This window comes from Pinus tabuliformis, chromosome 2_2 (genome assembly GCF_031772625.1).
Source record: "Pinus tabuliformis cultivar Carrire ecotype Pingquan chromosome 2_2, CPIR1, whole genome shotgun sequence".
NCBI classification, from domain to species: domain Eukaryota; kingdom Viridiplantae; phylum Streptophyta; class Pinopsida; order Pinales; family Pinaceae; genus Pinus; species Pinus tabuliformis.
Genome location: NC_142300.1, coordinates 262,819,078 through 262,836,209, shown reverse-complemented (window position 1 = coordinate 262,836,209; position 17,132 = coordinate 262,819,078). Strand labels below are relative to the sequence as shown.

The 17,132-nt window shown below is 34.9% G+C and overlaps 2 protein-coding genes across 2 annotated transcripts; both read left to right on the top strand.

The window, feature by feature from the left end:
- The first annotated feature begins 932 nt into the window (after positions 1-932).
- On the top strand, positions 933-5,254 carry LOC149192304 (malate dehydrogenase, mitochondrial-like). Its single transcript, XM_089406895.1, has 5 exons — positions 933-1,202; positions 3,373-3,546; positions 4,384-4,552; positions 4,914-4,975; positions 5,132-5,254. Exons 1-5 carry the CDS (start codon positions 933-935, stop codon positions 5,225-5,227), a joined length of 771 nt encoding a protein of 256 aa, XP_089263021.1. The 3' UTR covers positions 5,228-5,254.
- A 3,097-nt stretch (positions 5,255-8,351) lies between these two features.
- Positions 8,352-11,553, top strand: LOC149192303 (malate dehydrogenase, mitochondrial-like). Its single transcript, XM_089406894.1, has 5 exons — positions 8,352-8,513; positions 9,351-9,519; positions 9,880-9,941; positions 10,098-10,225; positions 11,409-11,553. Exons 1-5 carry the CDS (start codon positions 8,352-8,354, stop codon positions 11,416-11,418), a joined length of 531 nt encoding a protein of 176 aa, XP_089263020.1. The 3' UTR covers positions 11,419-11,553.
- The last annotated feature ends 5,579 nt before the right edge of the window (positions 11,554-17,132 follow it).

Genomic DNA, 17,132 nt, shown 5'->3' with positions numbered 1-17,132 from the left:
CCATTCTTTCAAACAATTCTATCTCTTTATTTATCCTGTAAACTATTTATAACAACATTCTCTAACCCTACCTTATACCTTTATAAAAAGATTTAATTATCATTATAAATCTCCATCAACAATTATATTTTTATAATATCTTTCCTCAATGATCTTATTACCTTGAAATAAAAATTAAAAACTATCCTAATCCCTAAATATAAACCTTTCCCTTTCCCTAGAATGGAAAATGGTCCTTCGCACTCTTATAACCCCTAAAAACATATTCTTTTAAAATATATAGCTATCTCAATTATCACTCCCTTTTAAAAAACACCCTAACATCATATTCACCACTTTTAAAGATTCTCTGCAAAGATTCACCACTTTCGAGGATTCCTTGGGATTGGACTATTCGACATACATAACAAACAACTAAAATGGTCCAATATCAATCAAAATATCCACAATATGACATATTCCATAAATAACTAACACCCCTGAAAAAAAAAAACACTTTCCTTTTAAACACACCGAGATTTGCAATGTTTAAATACATTGTAAACTAGTCTGACCCTTAACCAGAGTTTGATAAAAATCTCCTAATATTATTAAATTTATTTAAAAAAATAAAATAAAAAATATCTCTATTTTATAATAACTTAATTAACATTTGACCAACTGAAAATTTCGATCACATGATGTTCCATTCCCGAACCTCGTCCCCCCAAAAGAGGGATTTCTATCACGAGCTGTCTGATTGTCAATAACTAAGAATTTCGCAATAAAATAGATTAAACCAAAGCCCTGCATAGTACCGTGAGGCTTTAAAATCCATTTTAACAAAGTCGTATCCACACATCTCCATTGATTCGGCCTTTAAGCTCTGGAATCTCCCCCTTCTTCTTCATCTGCCTTCAGCTTGCATTCTTTCAGTGTTACCAACGGCAAAAATGAGTTCTGCAATGCGACGATTGGTGGGATCTGCACTGAAGAATGCATCATCTTCTTATTTCAAAACTTTTGTTATGCCGAGAAGGTTTTATTCGAGTGGTGGAAGTCCGCCACGCAAGGTTGTTGTGTTGGGAGCTGCTGGGGGTATCGGGCAGCCATTGGCTCTTCTGATGAAACTCAATCCTCTGGTGTCAAAGTTGGCGCTCTATGATATCGCTGGCACTCCAGGTGTGGCTGCACATGTCGGCCACATCAACAGCCGTGCTGAGGTGGGTTCCTCTTTTCCTACCGCGTTTTTTTCGTTCTCTGTATGCTGGATCTGTTCTCTCTGCGAACGATAGAGATGTTTTGATTTTAGTTTCAAGGGATCTCCATTGGGATCGATCGTACGACGACCCACTTGGTAGGATCTACTTTTCGTTAGTGTTTTACCTGTTATTAGTTCTTTGATTTTACGTTTCTGATATTGTCCATGGTCAGATAATTTATTTATTTTGGTAAGCGCCTATTTTTAAAAAGGAACCAGGCCTTATACTAGGCTTAGACTCCACTGCTATAACCTGTCAAGGTCTCTGGGATTCTTCGAATGTGGAATTTATTCTTTTGGCCACATTTTTGCAGGAAATATGCCTTCCGGGGCTTTTGAACGTGGGTTTGAGCCCTGAAAGCGCAATGATTTAATTTCTTAAACACAACCCAATTCACGTTAATGGTCAACTCAATTCACTTTCATGGTCAGTTTGTAAATGTGTTTGTGCATATTTTGATTGATGAAAAAAAGAACCTAGATATTTATTTCGTGGAAATCCATGGCTGCATCATGTGCACCTACTCGATTAGGGTTTTTAATTTTATGGATCTAGGTGACATTTGGCTCAACAATCCATTGAAGCAACGCCCATCGCATTGCCATTCTAAAACGATTGTAATGTACACCGTGAATATTGGATTTGACTATACCTGACATTCTTTGGGCCATTTCAAAAGAGGCAGATATTGAGGGCTACATTATTATTATTTTTGATTGTTTTCTTGTTGGCAAATGTCTTTCTGTTAACATAGTGGGTTTTGCCCTCATTGTAGATGCTACAAACATAGAATCTCTATTCCACCAATTTCATGCAGGATTTTCTCCTGATCTTGTCTGTTGAATCTCAATATGGTAGTTAACTCCGATGGTGAGATAATGCCGCAACATACTTCTAAGAGGGCACTAAAAGTGCTATGATTTAACTACTTGACTACAATATGCCTGACATTTATGGCTAGATTGAAATTTGGGCTGTGCTTATTATTATTATTAGCAGTAGTAGTATTTTCTATTGATAGGAGAAGGTTGAAATTGAGGTTGGGCTCACTATTATTGTTTTTGTTTGGTCAAGGCCTTTTGACTGGCGTGGGTGAAACACCTTAATTGCATATATTCATCAAAGTCACGCATGACTTGCAGATGGGCTCATCTGTGCAAACCTCAATAGCACAGGGGTCATCATTAACAGCACCTCTGCATTATCATTGAACTGGTGTTTATCACGTTAACCCGACTTCATATTTTGGAATGACATGGGCAGCCGCATTATCATGGGAATATACCTCCTGGGTTTTGAACCTGGGTCATCCTCATGACAAGCACCCTACAACTTGCCACTAAACCACAACCCAATGGACGAGGTAGTTCATATTTTTTTGATGAAAAGTGCATCTATATTTTTAGCAGAATCCACGGCTGGATCATATGCCTCTGCTTAATAGGACTTTTTGATCTGATGGATCTAAGTCATACTTGGCCTAATGACTACTTAGAAGTTATAATAGTCTCATTGCATTGTCAATTTGTTATTTTGTGAGGATTGAATTGATGACCCTCTGCATATTGGATTTGCCTCTATATCCAACCTTTTTGGGGTCGTTTAGATTTGCCTCTTTATCCATGAGTAGATTAAATCAAAATAGTCTTCGCAGCGTAAATTAAACTAAGGTTGAATAAACTCCCTAAAGTGGCTTGTGAGATGCTAATTATTTATCACAACATCACTTTTATACCTGGATTGGATAAGACTATACCCTGATTGAAATGTCGTATACCTGGATTGGACAAGATTATACCCTGATTGAAACGTGGGTTGGTATAGGTCTTCAATCTCCTACGAGCATAATCATTGCTTTTGGTGCTCTATCTCCTCGGTAAAAGCCAAAAGGTGGATTTTACTATAGAATACAAATAATCCTATTCTTGTTCACTATGAGGAGGACATACCATTGCTTGGGTCATGGAACAAGGATAACAAGTTTTACTTCTTTTGGAACTTTGCGATAATAATTTCTTTTCTTATTTTTTGGTCTACATATTTATCATTTAATTTGGTACTGCCATATTGATTTTATCATGCTTGTGTCACGACCTTGTCAGTAATTCACAGCAGTGTGACCTGGGTGCAGGTTGCAGGATATATGGGAGAGGAACAACTTGGCACGGCATTGGAGAATGCAGATGTTGTGATCATTCCTGCTGGTGTGCCTCGAAAACCTGGCATGACCCGTGATGATCTCTTCAACATCAATGCAGGGATTGTTAAATCTCTTTGCTCCGCAATTGCAAAATACTGCCCAGAGGTAAGTTGTCATGATTTATGATCTTCTTTGAAGTTTTTGTTTTCATGCGATTTTCTTATTGACTATTTCATAGGAATAAGCATGACGTTCATTGTAAGTTGCTTTGTCGAAGGCTTTGTATGTTTGAGATCTATAGAGATGGCAATATATACAAATACATATTTGCAAGAATCTTTAAGCAAGTTGTTGATCTAGATTTACATACTGTTCTTGTATATAATCAATTCTACTGGAGAGGTTAACGAAGCTTGAAGACTTCTTTGAGTCAAACGAATAGGTGATTGACTCATTATTGACTCTTTATTTAGACAAATTGCAGCTAACTTTTGCCCATAAGAAGGAAATACTAATTGAAATGAACTTAAGAGTAATTAGCTGTGTAGTCCAATGCAAGTTTGCAGCCACTGTTAAAGCCCTGTTATTCTTGTTTCTCCTCTTGTAGTTAGTAACTTAGCTTTTGGACTTTTGAGAAAATTGGCATATGAACATCAATATAAAAAATATCCTTGGTCTTCTATTTAACTGTGCACAAATCCACTTGATCACGAGGTATCCTCTATAACATTATATATTACATACAATCAGTATGTACTACCATTAGTGTGGCAAGTTAATAGATAAAGAAGTATGTTTCACAATTATTTGTTTTGTTCATGTACTGTTGTGTGTGTACAGTATGTATAGTATATTGTTACATATTATATAGATAGAGATATGGAGAGGGGGGAGATTGTACTGGATAATGTTTTCCTTCTATCAGGAATGGTATATTTGGATTCAAGAAATCATCTAGAATTGGTTTTTATGGCATTGCTGAGGACTTGATATCCATGGCAGGCAATTGTAAATATGATCAGCAATCCTGTAAATTCTACTGTACCAATAGCTGCTGAGGTTTTTAAGAAGGCAGGGACCTATAATGAAAAGAAACTCTTTGGTGTTACTACTCTTGATGTTGTCCGCGCAAAGACGTTCTATGCTTCAAAAGCAGGAGTTCCTGTTGAAGGTATTTAAAATTCTGGCTTGTTATGCTTAGCTACTCTCAAATATTTAGTATTCTGTAAAATATTTTTACTTTTTATAATTTAATCATGAAATATGCATCCTGGGCAAACATGCCAGGCACTTCTCCTCATTTCAAGGATGGTATCATAGGGCTCAAGGCCATCAGAAATATAGTCAGCTCAAGATGTCACTTGAGGGAATTGAACCCGGGTGGGAAGGATAACAGTCTTTGCACACAACCATATGGGCTAGACCCAATACATGATATGCTGCAGGATCTTACCAACATCATGCTTTTATTAACATTAGCTACAATTCTCAGTTTTATGTTTGTTGTTGATGTCATCCTATGCTGTCTGCAGAAGTTGATGTTCCTGTTGTAGGTGGACATGCGGGTGTTACAATTCTTCCACTTTTTTCACATGTATATGACTTTGTTGGATCCTCATCTTGAGTTTGTTCTTTACTCTTGGATATTAGAAGATTAATTTATCAAAGATAAAATGAGATCATAATTACCTACCCTTCAATATAGTTAAAAAGGGAACTAACACTTTTTTGTTTTGATAATTTTTTTTAGGCAACACCAAAGCCAAACTCTGTATTGTCTAAGGAGGACATTAAAGCCTTGACAAAGCGCACACAGGATGGAGGAACTGAAGTTGTTGAAGCATAAGCAGGGAAAGGTTCAGCCACACTGTCTATGGCGTAAGTTTATGTTTTGGTCCTCTATAGTGGCTAATATGCATTCATATCTTTTGAATGTTTTTTTATTCTTATGTGACTGTCTAGAGTGCTGAATTTTTCATCTTGATGCAGTAGTTGGAGTCATATAATCTTATCATGGTGTGTGCTTCATGATTTCATGCTTGGCATGCAACATGATTTCATGCTTGATAAGTACCTAATCTGAGATTCACTGTCAGTGAGAATATGGCATGAAGGAGCTTCTTTCTCTTTATCTGAATCTTGTACTTCATACATTTGCATGCCTCAAATCTTTTGCCTTAAGCTTAGGTACTTATCCTACATGAAATCATGTAGCATGCATGTCTCAAATCTTTTCCCTTAGGCTTTCTCATTTGTGTGAAACTCATCGGGTGCTTTTAACCTGTGAGGTTTGACCGATGGATTGTTGCCTTTCATTTACCTTAGTTTGATTGAAATGTTCAGAGTTAATCTAGATTCTGCATGCAAAGATCCTTCCCTAAGAAAAGCCATGAGTCTCTTCAAGGATGTTATTCCTTCTTAAACATAAGATATGTCAAATGGATCCCGCAAAAGTTGTGTGCTTGATGATGGGTAAATCTGGGTATGAGATTTACAAATTTTCACTTACATGTATGCCCGTGGTTGCAATTCACAGATAGGCGCATAGCATCCATTCATTACCTCATCTTGAGCATTTGAGCATGGTTCATGCAAAAAACATTGCTGGTCAGTTAAATCCATTAGTTGAAAACTTGGAAGTGAAGAGTAGTGTTGTAGTCTTCTCTATGTTGATGAATGCTTTTTGAGACTTCAAAATGTTTAGACATGCAATTCCTTTTCAATCTTGCTCCTGTGTTCTCAAATTTTTTTTTTCTACTGTTTTTTAAGGCCAAATATAAACCATGGGATATATATTTTTCCTACCGCGTTTTTTTCGTTCTCTGTATGCTGGATCTGTTCTCTCTGCGAACGATAGAGATGTTTTGATTTTAGTTTCAAGGGATCTCCATTGGGATCGATCGTACGACGACCCACTTGGTAGGATCTACTTTTCGTTAGTGTTTTACCTGTTATTAGTTCTTTGATTTTACGTTTATGATATTGTCCATGGTCAGATAATTTATTTATTTTGGTAAGCGCCTATTTTTTTAAAGGAACCAGGCCTTATACCAGGCTTAGACTCCACTGCTATAACCTGTCAAGGTCTCTGGGATTCTTCGAATGTGGAATTTATTCTTTTGGCCACATTTTTGCAGGAAATATGCCTTCCGGGGCTTTTGAACGTGGGTTTGAGCCCTGAAAGCGCAATGATTTAATTTCTTAAACACAACCCAATTCACGTTAATGGTCAACTCAATTCACTTTCATGGTCAGTTTGTAAATGTGTTTGTGCATATTTTGATTGATGAAAAAAAGCACCTAGATATTTATTTCGTGGAAATCCATGGCTGCATCATGTGCACCTATTCGATTAGGGTTTTTAATTTTATGGATCTAGGTGACATTTGGCCCAACAATCCATTGAAGCAACGCCCATCGCATTGTCATTCTAAAACGATTGTATTGTACACTGTGAATATTGGATTTGACTATACCTGACATTCTTTGGGCCATTTCAAAAGAGGCAGATATTGAGGGCTACATTATTATTATTTTTGATTGTTTTCTTGTTGGCAAATGTCTTTCTGTTAACATAGTGGGTTTTGCCCTCATTGTAGATGCTACAAACATATAATCTCTATTCCACCAATTTCATGCAGGATTTGCACCAGATCTTGTCTGTTGAATCTCAATATGGTAGTTAACTCCGATGGTGAGATAATGCCACAACATACTTCTAAGAGGGCACTGAAAGTGTTATGATTTAACTACTTGACTACAATCTGCCTGACATTTATGGCTAGATTGAAATTTGGCCTATGCTTATTATTATTATTATTAGCAGTAGTAGTATTTGCTATTGATAGGAGAAGGTTGAAATTGAGGTTGGGCTCACTATTATTGTTTTTGTTTGGTCAAGGCCTTTTGACTGGCGTGGGTGAAACACCTTAATTGCATCTATTCATCAAAGTCACGCATGACTTGCAGATGGGCTCATCTGTGCAAACCTCAATAGCACAGGGGTCATCATTAACAGCACCTCTGCATTATCATTGAACTGGTGTTTATCACGTTAACCCGACTTCATATTTTGGAATGACATGGGCAGCCGCATTATCATGGGAATATGCCTCCTGGGTTTTGAACCTGGGTCATCCTCATGACAAGCACCCTACAACTTGCCACTAAACCACAGCCCAATGGACGAGGTAGTTCATATTTTTTTGATGAAAAGTGCATCTATATTTTTAGCAGAATCCACGGCTGGATCATATGCCTCTTCTTAATAGGACTTTTTGATCTGATGGATCTAAGTCATACTTGGCCTAATGACTACTTAGAAGTTAGAATAGTCTCATTGCATTGTCAATTTGTTATTTTGTGAGGATTGAATTGATGACCCTCTGCATATTGGATTTGCCTCTATATCCAACCTTTTTGGGGTCGTTTAGATTTGCCTCTTTATCCATGAGTAGATTAAATCAAAATAGTCTTCGTAGCGTAAATTAAACTAAGGTTGAATAAACTCCCTAAAGTGGCTTGTGAGATGCTAATTATTTATCACAGCATCACTTTTATACCTGGATTGGATAAGACTATACCTTGATTGAAATGTCGTATACCTGGATTGGACAAGATTATACCCTGATTGAAACGTGGGTTGGTATAGGTCTTCAATCTCCTACGAGCATAATCATTGCTTTTGGTGCTCTATCTCCTCGGTAAAATCCAAAAGGTGGATTTTACTATAGAATACAAATAATCCTATTCTTTTTCACTATGAGGAGGACATACCATTTCTTGGGTCATGGAACAAGGATAACAAGTTTTACTTCTTTTGGAACTTTGCGATAATAATTTCTTTTCTTATTTTTTGGTCTACATATTTATCATTTAATTTGGTACTGCCATATTGATTTTATCATGCTTGTGTCACGACCTTGTCAGTAATTCACAGCAGTGTGACCTGGGTGCAGGTTGCAGGATATATGGGAGAGGAACAACTTGGCACGGCATTGGAGAATGCAGATGTTGTGATCATTCCTGCTGGTGTGCCTCGAAAACCTGGCATGACCCGTGATGATCTCTTCAACATCAATGCAGGGATTGTTAAATCTCTTTGCTCTGCAATTGCAAAATACTGCCCAGAGGTAAGTTGTCATGATTTATGATCTTCTTTGAAGTTTTTGTTTTCATGCGATTTTCTTATTGACTATTTCATAGGAATAAGCATGACGTTCATTGTAAGTTGCTTTGTCGAAGGCTTTGTATGTTTGAGATCTATAGAGATGGCAATATATACAAATACATATTTGCAAGAATCTTTAAGCAAGTTGTTGATCTAGATTTACATACTGTTCTTGTATATAATCAATTCTACTGGAGAGGTTAACGAAGCTTGAAGACTTCTTTGAGTCAAACGAATAGGTGATTGACTCATTATTGACTCTTTATTTAGACAAATTGCAGCTAACTTTTGCCCATAAGAAGGAAATACTAATTGAAATGAACTTAAGAGTAATTAGCTGTGTAGTCCAATGCAAGTTTGCAGCCACTGTTAAAGCCCTGTTATTCTTGTTTCTCCTCTTGTAGTTAGTAACTTAGCTTTTGGACTTTTGAGAAAATTGGCATATGAATATCAATATAAAAAATATCCTTGGTCTTCTATTTAACTGTGCACAAATCCACTTGATCACGAGGTATCCTCTATAACATTATATATTACATACAATCAGTATGTACTACCATTAGTGTGGCAAGTTAATAGATAAAGAAGTATGTTTCACAATTATTTGTTTTGTTCATGTACTGGTGTGTGTGTACAGTATGTATAGTATATTGTTACATATTATATAGATAGAGATATGGAGAGGGGGGAGAGTGTACTGGATAATGTTTTCCTTCTATCAGGAATGGTATATTTGGATTCAAGAAATCATCTAGAATTGGTTTTTATGGCATTGCTGAGGACTTGATATCCATGGCAGGGAATTGTAAATATGATCAGCAATCCTGTAAATTCTACTGTACCAATAGCTGCTAAGGTTTTTAAGAAGGCAGGGACCTATAATGAAAAGAAACTCTTTGGTGTTACTACTCTTGATGTTGTCCGTGCAAAGACGTTCTATGCTTCAAAAGCAGGAGTTCCTGTTGAAGGTATTTAAAATTCTGGCTTGTTATGCTTAGTACTCTCAAATATTTAGTATTCTGTAAAATATTTTTATTTTTTATAATTTAATCATGAAATATGCATCCTGGGCAAACATGCCAGGCGCTTCTCCTCATTTCAAGGATGGTATCATAGGGCTCAAGGCCATCAGAAATATAGTCAGCTCAAGATGTCACTTGAGGGAATTGAACCCGGGTGGGAAGGATAACAGTCTTTGCACACAACCATCTGGGCTAGACCCAATACATGATATGCTGCAGGATCTTACCAACATCATGCTTTTTTTAACATTAGATACAATTCTCAGTTTTATGTTTGTTGTTGATGTCATCCTATGCTGTCTGCAGAAGTTGATGTTCCTGTTGTAGGTGGACATGCGGGTGTTACAATTCTTCCACTTTTTTCACATGTATATGACTTTGTTGGATCCTCATCTTGAGTTTGTTCTTTACTCTTGGATATTAGAAGATTAATTTATCAAAGATAAAATGAGATCATAATTACCTACCCTTCAATACAGTTAAAAAGGGAACATACACTTTTTTGTTTTGATAATTTTTTTTAGGCAACACCAAAGCCAAACTTTGTATTATCTGAGGAGGACATTAAAGCCTTGACAAAGCGCACACAGGATGGAGGAACTGAAGTTGTTGAAGCAAAAGCAGGGAAAGGTTCAGCCACACTGTCTATGGCGTAAGTTTATGTTTTGGTCCTCTATAGTGGCTAATATGCATTCATATCTTTTGAATGTTTTTTTATTCTTATGTGACTGTCTAGAGTGCTGAATTTTTCATCTTGATGCAGTAGTTGGAGTCATATAATCTTATCATGGTGTGTGCTTCATGATTTCATGCTTGGCATGCAACATGATTTCATGCTTGATAAGTACCTAATATGAGATTCATTGTCAGTGAGAATATGGCATGAAGGAGCTTCTTTCTCTTTATCTGAATCTTGTACTTCATACATTTGCATGTCTCAAATCTTTTGCCTTGAGCTTAGGTACTTATCCTACATGAAATCATGTAGCATGCATGTCTCAAATCTTTTCCCTTAGGCTTTCTCATTTGTGTGAAACTCAGCGGGTGCTTTTAACCTGTGAGGTTTGACCGATGGATTGTTGCCTTTCATTTACCTTAGTTTGATTGAAATGTTCAGAGTTAATCTAGATTCTGCATGCAAAGATCCTTCCCTAAGAAAAGCCATGAGTCTCTTCAAGGATGTTATTCCTTCTTAAACATAAGATATGTCAAATGGATCCCGCAAAATTTGTGTGCTTGATGATGGGTAAATCTGGGTATGAGATTTACAAATTTGCACTTACATGTATGCCTGTGGTTGCAATTCACAGATAGGCACATAACATCCATTCATTACCTCATCTTGAGCATTTGAGCATGGTTCATGCAAAAAACATTGCTGGTCAGTTAAATCCATTAGTTGAAAACTTGGAAGTGAAGAGTAGTGTTGTAGTCTTCTCTATGTTGATGAATGCTTTTTGAGACTTCAAAATGTTTAGACATGCAATTCCTTTTTCATCTTGCTCCTGTGTTCTCAATTTTTATTTTTTTTTCTACTGTTTTTTAAGGCCAAATATAAACCATGGGATATATATTTTTACCCTGAAGACCTCCAAATCATTTGGAAAAGGAGGTGCTGCAGCAAAAGAGATGGGTTGAATTTTTTGTTTGGATGGACTCTATGGTATGTAATCTTAGTTGGATTTCCAATATACTTTTAAGCCATATTTTCATTTTATTTTTTAGTACTATTAGATATTATATCTTACCTCATTTTATGGTTAACATTGTATAACAAAAACATGCGTTGTGTTATGTAATTAATACTAACATGTAATATTGATTTTTTTTGTCAGAATGCTATAGGTAATGATTGCCAAGACGATGATCCAAATTATGTTCAACATATATCAGGAGATGATGAGGATGAGGATGAGGATGATGGTGGTGAAGGAGGAGATGATGATGATAGTTGCGGTGTTGGTGATGATGTGGATCAGAGTAATGAGGATGGTCAAGATGATCATGAGGATGATCTTGGTGGTGGTAGCTAGGCATGCACATGCATTGTTTTTTATGAAGAAATTATTGTGTAGAATGACATTGTTATGTTTAGATGGGTGTTGTGAATTTACCCTATATCAATGAGACATTTTGATTTTGTAATCATACGATGAGTTTGATTTATGTATGTTGTTAATTTATCGTAACGATATTCATGAAATATTTTGATTTGTTAATCATATTTGAATTTTAGTTGTTTTGATTAAAAATAATACTGATTTTATTAGTATTATGTTGCTATTTTATACATGTTTTGAAAATTGTTAATGACACATTGTTATTTTTTTGGATGGATGTTGTCAATTTCTCTTAAATTTCTTTACAAATGATTTTGAATTGTGATATCTGCTTTAATGATATTTAGAAACTATCATATATTTCACTATGAATCTATAAAGGGGGTCATATATGTAAAGAAAAATATACTCTATATAAGAAGTCAAATGCGGATGTAACCATGGATGCAAAATTGAAAGTAAAATTGGATGTTAAACTAGGAATTAATACAAAATGCAAACAATTGACATACAAAGTGTTTTAAATTAGAAGTGAAAAATTGTGCAATAGTTGACACAAAGAAGGGAACAAAACATGGCATACAAAAGGATATCAAATTGGGCAAAAACAAGGACACATAAATGGGCACCAAATTAGATGCAAAAAAAGACAACAACTAGATGTAAAATAAGATGCAAAGTTGAGCGTTAAAAAGAAATAAAAAACGTTACAAATTAATATGCCAAATGATGATGCAAATAATGGTGTAAATTTGGGATGCAAACTTGGGTGCAAAAAAGGAAAAAAAAAAGATGTAAGAAAAGACATAAAACAAGATGCAAAATGGGGCTGAAAAAAGGTGAAACCAAGGATGCCATATTGGATGTAAAAAATGATTCCTATTCACATGCAAATTTAGGCTCGAACTCAGACACAAAATTATATGCAAATGTGGACACAAAATGAGGCAAAAAAAGATGCAAATTTGGATGGTGAAAACGATGTAAAACTAGACACCAAAAAAATGCAAAATTGGATGAAAAAGTCGGTGTAAATAATGGTGCAACATTGGACACAAGTAGACACAAAAAAATGATGCAAAAAGGGGCATAAAATAGCTTAAAATTGGATGCAAAACTTGGTGCAAAAACAAATACAAAAGTAGACGTAAAAAATGGCTCTAAATTGAATGTACCATTAGACACAAAATAAGATGCAAAGGTGGACACAACACATGACTCAACATAAGATGCAAATATAAATGCAAATTTCGATGCTCAAAATGATGTAACATTAGATGCAAGAGATGGTGTTAAAAATGATGCAAAATTGGATGAAACAAATGACGCAAAATATGGTGCAAAATGAGATGGGAAAAATGGAGACAAATCAAATGTAAATGTGGATGTAAAAAATGGTCCAAAAAAAGATGCAAAAATGGGCACAAAAATGGATGCAAAATTTGGTGCTAAATCAAATTCAACACATGGTGCAAAGATAGGCACCAAAGCTGGTGCAAAAATAGAAGCAAAAACTAGTGTAAGACTAGATACAAAACCTGGCGTAAGACTAGATGCAAAAACTGAAACAAAATGGATGCATAAAAAGACGTTAAATTGGATTCAAAATACAGTGTAAACTTGATGCAAATGATGGTGCAAAAATGGAAGCAAAGAATGACACAAAATAGGAAGCAAAAGAGAATGAAAAATAGATGCAAAAAATGACACAAAACTAGAAGCAAAACCTGTCAAAAAATAAGATGCAAATCTTGGTTCAAAATTTGACGCAAAAAATGATGCATAGTTTGGTGTAAAAAATGATGCAAAATCTAGCGTGAAAAGGGATGCAAAATCGGGTGCAAAAAAGGACGCTTTAAAAATTGTACAATAGAGCCAGATTTAGCGCCAGGTTGCTCATCACAATTACAAAAAAAATGCACTAAAATCTGGCGCTAAATCTGGCGCAAATCGCTGGTTTTGTTGTAGTGCTTGAAGAGAAAACAACTATGATACCAAAAATAGGTTCTAACCCTGTACATAAATTACTTGCAAAAAAATTCTTAAAAAACTTAAAATTATACAATGGCGAGAACACAAAATATACACACAAAGTTTCTCTTGGAATCCAAACAGAGAAAACCAGATTGATTTTTCATTATATTCCTTTCAATGTTACAATACATATATGTACATGTCGAAGCATTCATAAAACCCAATCCATTAACCTTGGATTAGAACATAATCGTAGTTTCCTTGACCAAATCTACAAAATACGATGGGAAAAAACCGTCATGCCCAAAACCATGTGCGAAAACCATGCGCAAAACAATGGGTAGTTACGCCCACCATATTTGGGTCCACAACACATAATTGGGTCTACAAAAATATTATTGGGTCTACATATAAAAATCCTAAGGTGCTGCCTCAAACCCCATACAGGGGTGGTACTACCCCCCTGCAGGCCCCCAACAAGGGGGGTTGCCACCCCCGCTGCACCTGACGCAATGTAATAGTACGTGGGGCTAGTCGTGGAAAGAATATAACACATACCCAAGAGGGATAGGTGGGTCCAAAACGAATCTTTTCCATTGATCTTTAATTGATAATATTTGATTATCGTCAACCATAGCCCCCCTTGTTAAAATTTGACTTGAGGGAGGGATCCACACTCTTTTCTCCAATGTTTAAACATGCACCCTACAAATCAATGGTAGTATTAGCCCTCTAATTTGAAAATAAATTATTCAACTTTTCCCAATATTAAGTGTTTTACTTTTGTGATGTAAATGATATCCTTGCACTTAAACATTATAACACCTCACACATTTTTTTCGATAAATTATATACCAATTTTTATTTTTCCAAAATAAAATCTCTTCTCTTACAACATCGACTCCAATTGGGCATAGTGTATCCCTGTGAGACATTAAGAATTCCAAATCAATGCATCCACCTCAAGGTTGGAGTCTTTGTAATTATATTCGAATTAAAGAATACATGTTAGTAATCCAAACACATTGGTATATACAATGATGTCATATTGAATCTTCAATACTAAATGAAGTATTATAGATATTGCGTATTGAGAGGTAGATCTAGATATTCACCTTCAAGATTCTATATGATGAATGTATTGTTGCCTCAAATAGATGCAATTGTGAATGGCCCAAACCAAAAATCGTCAAATTTCCCATGTTTCCCTTTCTCTTCTCACTTGTTATCCCATCTGATAACCAACTCTTTTTTTCTAAATTAGTCTCATTTAGATCCTCATAGGAATATTTTACTATCTTAACAACAAGTAGAACTAGTTGACTAGGATAAACAACACTTATTCCATATACTAATTCAAAAGGCGACTTACTAGTATACCTTTTAGTTGAAATTCTATTTTCCCATAGTAGATACTTTAATTGAGAATACTAGTTCTTCTTGTTTTTAGATAAATTATTCTTAATAGTTCTCATGAGGCTCTTGTTTGAAGGCTCAACAAGACCATTCCCTTGAGGATAATATGTCATTGAATACCTTAGTATGATATTATATTTTTGACAAAATTTGGCCATATCCATGGACTTAAAAGCCCAAGTGTTATCAATAATGATCTTTCTAGCACACCCAAATCTTGATAATATATTTTCCTCCAAAAAGCTTATAACTACAAAAAAATTTGTTGCTATAGTTCGAACAACTTCTACCCATTTAGTAAAATGATCAATAGTTTCCAATTTCCATATGTGCTATCCACTGGAAACAAGATGGATCTCCCCTACAAAATCTAACCCCCATTGTACAAAAGGTTCTTCAATCAAAACATGAATGAGAGGAAGAGAAGGAAATTTTTCTTACTAGAAAATATCTAACATTGGACACATGCAAAAAATTTGTTATTGACTTCAGTGAATAATTTGGGCCAATAATATCCAACCCTTAAAATCATACATAATGTAGTTATCCATGCATGATGATCCACATAGAATCCCTTGTGGAATCTGTAAATGATCCCTTATGCTTCTTATTCTATTAGACATAGTAGTAGGATTCCTAGTGGATCCTTCCAATACAAACCGTCATCCATAATACAATATTTTACAACTTGTAATTTTACAAACTTTATTTTTATCTCTCTAATTCAAGTTGGCAACTTATATTTTGAAGATTAAAAATAATATCTTTGTACCATACCGACAATAAATATTTTTCCTATACTCTTGGGAAATTTCCTTGAGTTATCCCTTCATCTATTAAATCCTTGCATTCTGCAAGATTAAAATCAACCATTGATACAACTAGATTTATTCCCAAAACCTTACAATTTAATTCAGCTAGGATTTTAGCTAATCCTAACCCTTTAACCAATTTAGTAGATTGTGTTTCTAAATCAAATTCCTGAATCTTTGCAATCCATATACCCTTTTTACCATGACTATCTGATTGTGTAAGAATAGTTTTAACATGGTTGTTTGGAACATAAGTAATAACTTGAGAATGTATCACCTAAGTTTTGAATAGATAAGACGATTTCTTTTGCATAATATCATACTTAAATTCTACATCCCTCAAAACTATGTTGAAGAAATCAATAGGTTGTTCCTGACCCTTTTCATTCTTTGTAACAACACTACTACAATTGTATTTTCTGACACAAAGAAAATATGAGGAAATGATTGGAATAATCTAGACCTACCAATATTGGTGCTTCTCCTAAAGCCTTTTTAATTTTATTAAATGAAAATATTTATTCAAGAGTCCACTTTAACTCCCTATCTTTATTCAACATTTCAATCACATCCTTGACGATTTCAGCATAATTTGGGCTAAACCTTAAAAAAAATTAACTTTACCTAAAAATGACTAAATCTCCTTTTCATTTCTAGGAAGAAAAATAGTATTTATAGCCTACACTCTGTCAGGGTCAATTTTTACTCCATTTATTGAAACAATATGTCATGATAACTTAGCTTCTTCTAAAGAAAAATGAGATTTTTTAGGATTCAGGGATAGCCATACCTTATACATCTTTTAGCATTTTTCTTGAGATATTTTAAATGTTATTCATCAAATCTTGAAAAAGTGGTAATATCATCCAAGAAAATGACCACAAAATTATCACAGTCACCCACAAAAGTTATTTCCATTACCTGTTGAAATGTAGCTCCTACATTCATCAGATCAAATGGATTTTTTGTGTACATGAATGTTCCCAATGGTGTATTGAAGGTCGTCTTGGTCTGATAATCTAGATGTACAACAATCTAGTTTTTAATTGGAGAAACTATCAATCATTAACATACATGTTGATCATGTTATCTTCTGTAATATACTATCCATTTTTGCTAGAGGATAATTATCTTTGAGTGAAACTTTATTCAAATTTCTAAAATCAATACATAGTCTTATCTCTCCATTTTTCTTCCTAACATGTACCAAATTGGCAACTGATTATGAGTATCTTAAAGGAACAATAATCTTTTCATCTCACAATTTTTTCACCTCCTTCTCAATTATTGGAAATAA

Excerpts from the sequence above, each read along its gene's own strand:
- LOC149192303 (XM_089406894.1), top strand. The coding sequence starts at position 8,352 with ATGGGAGAGGAACAACTTGGCACGGCATTGGAGAATGCAGATGTTGTG. Across the intron at positions 8,514-9,350 it reads TTGCAAAATACTGCCCAGAG|GGAATTGTAAATATGATCAG; the intron begins GTAAGTTGTCAT and ends TATCCATGGCAG. Across the intron at positions 9,942-10,097 it reads TTCTTCCACTTTTTTCACAT|GCAACACCAAAGCCAAACTT; the intron begins GTATATGACTTT and ends AATTTTTTTTAG.
- LOC149192304 (XM_089406895.1), top strand. The coding sequence starts at position 933 with ATGAGTTCTGCAATGCGACGATTGGTGGGATCTGCACTGAAGAATGCA. Across the intron at positions 3,547-4,383 it reads TTGCAAAATACTGCCCAGAG|GCAATTGTAAATATGATCAG; the intron begins GTAAGTTGTCAT and ends TATCCATGGCAG. Across the intron at positions 4,553-4,913 it reads AGCAGGAGTTCCTGTTGAAG|AAGTTGATGTTCCTGTTGTA; the intron begins GTATTTAAAATT and ends TGCTGTCTGCAG.